General features: G+C 26.6%; 1 protein-coding gene across 1 annotated transcript; it reads left to right on the forward strand.

Moving 5' to 3' along the window:
* The first annotated feature begins 3,573 nt into the window (after nucleotides 1–3,573).
* Nucleotides 3,574–8,848, forward strand: LOC129904169 (MADS-box protein FBP24). Its single transcript, XM_055979712.1, has 7 exons — nucleotides 3,574–3,761; nucleotides 4,302–4,368; nucleotides 4,463–4,627; nucleotides 4,846–4,887; nucleotides 5,003–5,044; nucleotides 7,347–7,596; nucleotides 8,568–8,848. The coding sequence occupies exons 1-7, from the start codon at nucleotides 3,574–3,576 to the stop codon at nucleotides 8,570–8,572; spliced, it is 759 nt and encodes a 252-aa protein (XP_055835687.1). The 3' UTR covers nucleotides 8,573–8,848.
* Nucleotides 8,849–10,533: the final 1,685 nt, after the last annotated feature.

Consider the following 10,533-nt stretch of genomic DNA (forward strand, 5'->3'; position numbering starts at 1 on the left):
TCTTATCGGTGGTATATAATCAGACGATGCTCTCTTCAAATTTGATTAGAGATATTTTAGTGTTTCTAACATTATTAATTGTTTCTGTAAATATCAAGATCATTTGTTGCACTATATATCTATGGTCTTCTATTTTTCTAGTAAAATGAATTCTACAAATAGGCAAGTGTATATGATTAGACAAAATTCGCCATCTGATAATATGAGAACTTCATATGTATATTATAGACTATGGACTATCATCCCATGTGATAGAATCATAATTTTTATCAAGAACAGCCTCTGGCAGAAATGCAAGGTAAGGCTGCGTACAATAGACCCTTGTGGTCGGGCCCTTCCCCGGACCCTGCGCATAGCGGGAGCTTTAGTGCACCGGACTGCCCTTTTTTTATCAAGAGAATTCAAAAATATGAAAAAATAAATATACGAAGAAATTAATGGTATAATCTCTCTCACACACTGATCTCACTCTCTCCTCTGTGACTAGAATATATTTGTTTGCTAATATTGAGTGGTAAAGATTAGATATTTAAGAGATCAGTTATTTGAATGGTTAATATGGGAAGGAGTAATTAAATATCCAAAAATAGTTTGGCCTGCTACCATGTGGAAACTGCATCCTCATTATTCTTTATTTTGGTAAAGAGGGGGGTGGGTGGTTTGGAATTGACATCAAACTACCTGTCTGTGCCTCAAATATAATCATCATTCATTAATTTTATTCTTTCTGCACAACGTAACTCCACATTTGACCATTTATGTTGCTTTTGTTTATATAGAGATATATATATATGCGCGCGCGTATCATACATATTGTTTGTTAATTTATAAAATGTTTTTTATATACATTTTTAGCTAGATTGATAAAATGTCATGTTTACATTGTGCTAAATAATGTGGTGGAAAATGATAGTTACAATGACTAAATTTTTAATTAATTGGAATAGTATTAGTTAAGTGGTATTTAATCCTATAAGAGCAGTTTGAATAGAAAGTTTCCTTTTTGTTATTCTGTATACTTTTATTCACATACTTGTAGGGTGACACAGGGGTTGATAATTATGAAAATACAAAGAAACAAAGAAAGGGATTAGCAAAGCAAGTCTAGAAATAAGCATGCACTTATTACTATTATTTGAGAATTACTAAAAGAAAAAGAAGAAAATGCAATAGAAAATTTAAGCTGTGTCCCATGTGGTGAATTTCAGACAGAGGCAGAAGAAGAAGTTGCAAATGGCTACTTTTGCAGAGCATTCTCTTTGTACCCACCAATTCAAAAGCTAATTCATGCACTTCACCATATCAACAATAAATTATGAAGAGGTCATTCATATATATGTCAACATCTTGGTCAACAACAACATACATAAATAAATAAAGTCTGATATGTACTCAATCTTACCTCTTATCTTGCGAAGATAAAAAAATTATTTTCAATATCAACATCTTAGTCAAACAACAACATACATAAGTTAAGTTCCAAGAGAATGATATGTACTTAATTTTACCCTTATTTTGAGAAGATAAAAAAATTGTTTTTATATCAATATCTTGGTTAAACCCTACAAGTTTGAAAGAGTTTGTGAACTTGACTAGCTCTCATTACTAACCATATTTAGGCTGATTTTTTTTAAAAAAAATAATAATAGTGAAATGACTCAATTTTATGAGATTTCAAGTTTTTTTTTCTTACAAAAAAATTTGTATATATATATATATAGATAAATGCTCTTCTATAGTTTTTAAGGACAATTTCATAAATTTGACTTTAATTTGCAACACTAACTTTTTCTGTACTTTACTTGTCTAATCAAACAGTATTCACATGAATTGAAACTGTAAGTAGTTTGGTCAAAGTATATATGCTTGTTCTTTCTCTGTCCTTTCCCTCATGCCAATGAAGGGAATGAAAAGAAAAGAAATAAATGGAAAAAAGTGACTGGCCTTGTGCATGTGAAGTGTGGAAGAATACTACTACTAGTATTAAATTGAAATAAAAAGTCTGAGTGCATTTATAGTAGTAACAATTTGTCTTGTCCATTTGAGAGAACAAAAAAAAAAAGTGATATCATGAGACTTTCTTTACTTTCTATTTTGGGTTAAGTCCAGAATTATGATCACTATCCCAAGAAACCCTAATTGGAAATATACAAGAATATTTGGTACCACCATTTCTACAAGGACTTGTCAGTGGTGGTTATGTGTCAACAACAACATCAATTACTACTTTATATTATTTATCTTCTATTCTAAACTATATTTTATATAAAAGAAAAAACACATGCACTTTAATTTGTATTTTATCATACTACTCCTATGTAATTAAAATAAAGGGTTTTACCCAACTAATTACGCAATATTTATTCGAACTAATATATACCATTAATTAGTAAGTACTAAAGACGTCTCAACAATCTTTGGTTTAGTGATCTTTGTTTAAAAAGTTATGTGTAAGACAATGTTGAGAAATTAGAACTAAGAGTTCTCACATCATATCATATTTTGTGTGAAAATTAGCAGAAAGTTTCAGTTTTCAGAAGGATTTGAACTTATATATACAATAATAATAGTAACAAAAATTTATAGTGACTTGTCTTATTTTTCAGATTATTATTCTCATATTTTAATTTATAAACACATAATTATGTCGTTTTAATTGATCTAATGGTATAAAAAATCTTTGATGTTCTCGATGTACAAAAGTCTATGCATCTAATTTCAAAAGAAACTAAATCAGGATAGGTGGTTTTCAGTTTTAACGAGGCATGAAGAAAGTCCTAAATGAGCTACTTCTTCCGTTTTAATTTGTTTATCTTATTTTCTTTTTTAGGTTCGTTTAAAAAAAATATCTTCTTCCTATTTTGATAACTCTTTGATTCTAATTTTCACATAGCCGGCTTGTTTGAGACCACAAGATTAAAGTGATTTTTAGTATATTCTACATTCTTTAGTTTAAGACCCTAAGATCAAAAAATCTTCTTTAATTTCTTAAATTTCACGCCAAATTAAAATCAAATAAATAAATTGAAACAAAGAGAGTGTAGTAGTTTTTTTTCTTCTTCTTTATAGTGAGTAAACTAAAAGTAAATAAAAAGTGAGGAAAATTGAGGATTTGGTTTATATATATAAATAGGTGATATTGCAAAGAAGACACTCACCCTCTACCCAAAATCAGAAAGCCATCCTGGAAAAAACACAACAAGAACAAAGGTAAACTCTTTATTTTTCACTCATCAAAAATTAAATTTCACTTTTCCATTGCTCACTTTTTACACCCTTTTGGATCTTTCTTTTTCTTTTTTTTTTGAAAAAATAAATAATAATACATGCATTTGTTCAATTTCAAGGAAATTAACAAATAATTGGTCTATGAACCTTAAACAAGAAAATTCATAGGAAATTTTGTTTCTCCATTAAAATCCATGTTTCTAATTTGATGCATGCATGTACTTACAATTTATTCTTTATTAAGCTTAATTAAACAAGAAGCTTTTGTATATATATATTTCAATTGTCATTTTTTAATCATAATTAATTAAATAATTGTATGTTTATATAGGTGATAATAATATAATGGGTCGAGGAAAGATAGAAGTAAAGAGAATTGAGAATAAAACAAGCAGACAAGTTACTTTCTCAAAGAGAAGAGCTGGACTTCTCAAGAAAACACATGAACTTTCTATTCTTTGTGATGCTCAAATTGGACTTATCATTTTCTCCACCAAAGGAAAATTGTTTGAGTACACCACTCAACCCCACAGGTTTTTGTTTTTTTTTTTTAAAAAAAAAATCTTGATATAATATGGCTTAATTAGTAGTAGAATTTTTGATCAGTCAGAGACATTTTTCAGGTTCTACTCGTGAAATTATATTGAATTTGTTGTTGTAATTTAGTCAAGACATCAGTGTCTCTGTTGACCAACTTAAGTGCCTAGACATCAAGTTATGAAGAAAAAAAATTAGGGTTTTTTTGACGTCTAAACTTCTTCTTTTTTTCCTTTTGTTTTTAAACTTCTTTTTATTATAAATCTTCTGAGTTTTCCAAGAAAGTGATGTTCTTATAAAATCATTAATTTCCACTAAGGAATTTTAGTTAGACAGTAATATAATAGCAATCCTTCTTTTCTTGAGTAAACAATATTTGATTATATTAAACAACAAGATCAGTATAAGATACTTTTGGTAATTCCTTAAAAAAATATCTAGTTAAATTATATTGTGGTGTTATTTATATTTTTTGTATGGTTTATATCTCTCCCCTAATTAAATGTTTTTTTTTTGTAATTTTTTTAACCTCACAGCATGGGTGAGATCATTAGTAAGTATCTCCAAACTACTGGTGCCTCAATTCCAGTTCATGATCATAGGGTATGACCACAAATCTTGTATTATTATTATTATTATTTTGTTCATGGTTTGAATATAATAATTATTTGACTTGAAATTAATTTACATTTTATAGGTGGAACAATATGATGAAATAACAAAAATGAAAAGGGATACATTGAACCTTCAATTGAGCCTTCAAAGATACAAAGGTGATGACTTGAATTTAGCACAATATGATGAATTAAATGAACTTGAGAAGCAGCTTGAAAATTCTGTTAACAAAATAAGAGCTAGAAAGGTATGTATATACTAATTAATGGTTAATTTTATTTGTTTTAATTCCATTTGTACATTCTAATTTTAACAATAAGCAAAAATTGATCAAACAATTAAAATTAAGAAATAATGTTTAATGACTCAAAATTAAAAGAATATGATCAGTGAGAGTTCGATTTCCCTAAATTCGATATGTTCTTCTTTTTTTTTTAAACAAAATTAATTTCACAATGGTTGCAGCTTGAACTCTTGCAGCAGCAGATGGAAAACCTGAAGAGAACGGTAATAGTTTTTATTTTATTTTTTGAGAAAAAATCATCATGTTAAAAAATAAAAATATAGGAGAATTTTTTTAATTTTTTTTTTGGTTAATTTATTTTATTGTTCAATGTGTTAGGAGAAAATGTTGGAGAAAGAAAATCAAGACATGTGCCAGTGGGTAAGTTTTTATCGCCCGTCATGAACTAATTACTTTTTTCATTGGTTTTCTAATATATGAAAAAATTGGTCAACATATATACAATCTAGAATTTGATGAAAATGCAATATACATACATATATATTAACCACTATGATAATAATATTTACATTATCCATTAATTTCTTAATTTATGAATGATTATTAGGGTCACATCCCTTTATGTACGTATGTTTACATTATCCATTAATTTCTTAATTTATGAATGATTATTAGGGTCACATCCCTTTATGTACGTATGTAATCATATGCGTTAATTCCCTAATCGTCATTCAAATATTGAAAATTGTTTTCAAATATCATTTATTTTTTGATTAAGGATCAAAATATCACTTAACTATCACTATTTTCCTCAAAATATACTTAACACTTCAAAAGCCTCCTTCTCTCCTAGTTGGCATGCCATGTCATTAAAGCCTATTTTTTTTTAAATAGACTTATTTAATTCATCAAACTCATTTAACTAAAATTATAATCTTATGTTTTAAAAAAATACATTAATTTATTAAGAAGTAATTTTCATACTAAAGAATCATTTCTCATACTTAAACTTAATATTTTTTTTCTATTATGAAGAATAGCTTTTTAACACTTACTATAATGCTATCAATTTTGTATTATTATAAACATATATATTCAAAAAATATTGTAGGGTTTAAAAAATTCAATTGAAGTTAAAACTAAATCATGGTGCACAAATCATTTCATGAGCATTAACTTACATTATTTAATCATTATTGTATAATAGATCAATAATATTAAAGATCAATTAACCACTGAAAAAAATAATTATGTATTTTGAAATTCATACTTACGATCTTTTTTTAATAAAAAATATAGAAAGTGAAATAATATTTGAAGTAGAAAATAAAATTTTAACCTTTATTAATAAACATATTTATCTCATATAATGTGTGTATTATTAAATTAAAATAGGCAACCCAACTAATTATTTGTGTTTCATGAAATTGGCATGAGTTAAGGATATATATTGATGTTTAAGTGTATGATTCGATGAAATATAATATAATAAAAATATAAAAATAAATTATAAAATAAAAGTTAAATAACAAATTTCTCTTTTATACCAATTTTTCTCTATGCCAACCTTACAAATATATTTGAATATTTTTATGAAAAATTACTTCCTTAAAATTTTCAGATAATTTATTTAGGGATTTCAAAATTCTTATGTAATAATTACCTACAAAGATTTTTTCATTGAATTTTGTTTGGTAGAAAAATCTGCAGAAAATTAGATTATTTGTGACATTTTTTTGTATAATCTCCATAATATCCTACATAATTTACAAATTTTTTTGTAGAGACATAAGTTTGATAAGTTAAATAGATCTATTATTTTTTTAAAATGATGATTTAATATAAATTTTAAGTACCGAAAAAGATTTCTAAGCATGCAAATTGCTTCTTAATAACCTAATCTAATTTTTTTAAAATGAAGAATAAAATTAAAATTTTGGTTAAATAAATTAAACAAGTCTATTATTAAAAAAATGAGGCTTTATTGATATGGCATGACATCTAGGAGAGAAGGATGCTTTTGAAGTGTTAAAAGTATTTTTGGAGAAAACAGTAATAGTTGAGTGATAATTAGAGGAAAATTATGATAGTTAAATAATATTTTGATCCTAAATAAAACAAAAATGATATTTGAAGATAATTCTCAAAACTTGGGTGGCCGGCCATTTAGGAAATTAACTCTTAATTATATCAGTCAATACATAAGATAGGGATCAAAGTCAAGCCTTTTATCATGATGAGTCGTTACTATGATAATAATATTTGACCTTACCCATTAATTTCTTAATTTATGAATAATTATTAGGGTCACATTCCTTCCATATCATATCAGTCAATACATAAGATTAGGGAACAAAGTCAAACCAGCTTTCATCATGATTAGTCATTACTATAATAATAATACTTGATGTTATACCATTAATTTCATAATTTATAAATGATTATTAGGGTCATATCCTTCCATTTATGTACGTAATTTTATCAGCCAATTCATAAGGTAGGGGATTAAAGTCAAATCTTCCAGAGTTCAAACCCTCCATCATGTGCATAAAGTGAATATGACATGATTAAAAAGAAATTTTTTATCAATCCAAGAAAAGCATAAAGCAAATTGATCAAGTATATATAGCTAGACTAGATTAGCAAGATCACTTATACTTGTTTTGGCATATATTGAGTGAGTAATAATTATAATTGGAATTGATATTGTATGTGAATTTAGTTGATGAAGTATGAAATGTACAAGCAACAGCCAGCAGCAGTGATGGAGCAGCAGCAACAACAACAAGAAGAAGAAGAAGCAGCAATTACTGAACTGAATTTACTTGGAGAACAGCCATTGTTGGCTCAATTTTCATTTTTTGGAGATCAACATCACCAACTTGGAGTTGGAGGAGGAAGTACTAGTAATTCTTCAGCCTATCACCTTCAGCCTTTTCACCCTAACCTTCATCTTCCTCCCACTACCTATGGTAAGACCCCCTTATATAAAACATCTCAAATTATACTAACGGATCGTTTGGTACGCGAGATAAGATGGGATATCTTAGGATTAAGTCTGAGACAGATAAAATTTATATTGTATTTGTTTGATGATGATAAATTTTATCACACGCTTAATCATGAGATATCCCACCTTATCTCATCCAACTTGAGATTATTTTATTACATTTTTTGGCTGGTGGAATAAATTATTCCATTTCAGAACTATAATCCTAGAATAATTTAATCTACATACCAAACTACCTATGATAGTAAACTTCTTTACATTTTCAATTTATATTAACTATAAGTCCTTTTTCTTTTGCTTCGTCCTTTTCTCGAGACTTAATTTGTGGGAATTATTATAGCATGCTACTAACATCTTACTGTTATGAAACTATATATGTATACATATATATATTCTAAAGTACATAAAGCTTTTTCTTATTTCATCGTAAAGCCTTACTTCCTCGAGACGTCAAAGGTTTAATTTAACTAGATATATAAATGGCAACTCCCTTCAATGTGGAAAAAATATGATAAATGTAATTTCTATGTTAGCTGAGGTCTTTCATTCTTAGGAATAAAGGTTTAGAGGTTTGGTTCAGGTCCTCTATCTAAATAAATGTATCTTTTTGTTGAAATAGACAAGGAAGGGGTCGAACCTAATATGCCATATTTAAGGCTTACAATCTTTTAGTGATGACTTTTAAAAAAATAATTACGTACAAAAGAATATTTTATTTTGACCTAAAAGAAAGAGAAACTTACATGATCTAAAAAAACAACAGAACTAGTGCATGCATTTCATCTCATAATTAATTTAGATATTTTTTGTTGCGGCATAAACATTTATTTGATACACTAATTATTGGCATATATTCGTAAATGGTACATATCTTTTATAGTTTTATTACTATGTATACTAATGTTCTTTTGGAAAAAAAAAACCTATTTGTAGATTGATGATGCTTTATATATGATGAGGAGCTGCAATTGCTGGGAAGCTAGACAGTGAAATTCCTAGGGATAATTAATTATACACATTTCCTTTAGCATATTTGGAAGCTAGCATATACACTTTAATTAATTATTATGCATCTTAATTAAGGATCTATTGATTGTAACTAAGGATATATCTAGTAATTATGCATTTACACTGGATTGTTGGCACAATTAAGTTTTACTTTATAAATTTTAGACTGGAATAGGAACTGGGATGTTCGATCATATGTAAGAAATTTACTTGGATGTTAATGGATTTATAATTATACACTTTCTTTAAAGTGAGATTGGAAAAAGATCGTTAATTTCTTTTGCTATATGTGTGTAACAAGTCAAGAGTAACGTACAAGCAATTATGAAAAATAATAAGCGGGTGTTTCAAGTTTAACTATGTTTTATCGTGAAAGTTGAAAAAAGTAGTCTCCGTTTTTTAAAATGAAAAAGGATATTTGAAAATTAGTATTGTATTTGGAGTTGTTTTTGACTTTTTATGTATAATTTGGAGTGAAAATACATTTTGTTATTTTTCAAATTCTTGAAACTTTTGGAATTCAACTTCAAATTGAATTCTGAAATTTTATGATAAAATATATTTTTTAAAGTTTAACTCTAAAAAAAAGTAAAAAATTTTCATGATCAACGCTTAACCAATAGAAAAATACAAAGGATCGGAAACCTTGCTCAAGTCATACATATGCATAATCAACCCCCAAGGATTTGGCTCCTCTCTCCATTTTTCCACGAATCTATTTAAATGTGCGACACATATGTTACTTAACTATTAAAAGTCTAGATTAATTAATTTTTTAAATCAATGAAGCATACTAATTAACCATGATTAAAAGAGGTATTTAAGATTCCCAACTTTAATAAGAAAATATCAATGTTCCAAAATTTTGAGAGTAAATGGAATTACTTCAATTAAATAACATTAAACTTTTGATATAAAAAAAGTTCTTCTATAGTTTAACATGCAACTTGAGTCACGATCAAATCTATAGACATTTTTTTTAAAAAAATAATCTATCTATTTTTTGAAAAAGTTTGTCTAACAAAAAAAATTATTTTAGTTTTCTTTATATTTTATGGAAAAGAAATTTTCAATACATTTTTATTTTATATTTAAATGCTAAAAATTCTATTTTATAATTTACAATATTTTTTCTTTGTAAAATAAATTATTTAAATATTTATTTTGAATTGGCAGAAATTTAGTCTACGAAGAAATAACTTTTTTGTGAATGGAAAAATTATAGATAACGAAAATGAGCTAAAAATTTGTGAGATGATTTTTTATAGAAAAAATTAAATAAATTTAAATAGCAATATATATATTCTTTTAATTATGATTAAGGTATTTGATTACTTAAAAATCTTCACCATTAATATTTAAATAAAACAAGTGTCATACATTTAAGTACGAACTTGAAGAAAATGAAGAGAAGTAAAATGGAGAGAAGCCGAATCCAACACCAAAAGATAATTAGATAGAATAAGAGGTGTTCACGGATTGGTTTAGGTCGGTTATTGGTCAAAATCAAAACCAAACTAATTTAATTGGTTTTAAAATTATTAAAATTAAACCAAATCAATTAAAAAATATATATCCATGCATCGGTTTGGTTGTTATCGGGTTTGGTTCAGTTTGGTTCGGTTCGATTAAAAAATTATCTTCGTGCCATTTTGAATCTTATAATTCTTATACCAGGACTTTAATTATATTTAACTTTCTGCTAATATTGTTAGTTAATTCAATGTACGTACTTAACAATATAAACTTACTAAATAATATATAAGCTAATGATATGGTTGTACAAATAAAAAACATATCATACATTACTATTTTAAATTACGAATAACCGAATCAAAAAAAGCTAAACTAAAAAAAGAAAAATCAAATCAAATCAAATTTATTTTGGTTA

The sequence above is a fragment of the Solanum dulcamara genome, chromosome 9, assembly GCF_947179165.1.
Source record: "Solanum dulcamara chromosome 9, daSolDulc1.2, whole genome shotgun sequence".
Lineage (NCBI taxonomy): Eukaryota > Viridiplantae > Streptophyta > Magnoliopsida > Solanales > Solanaceae > Solanum > Solanum dulcamara.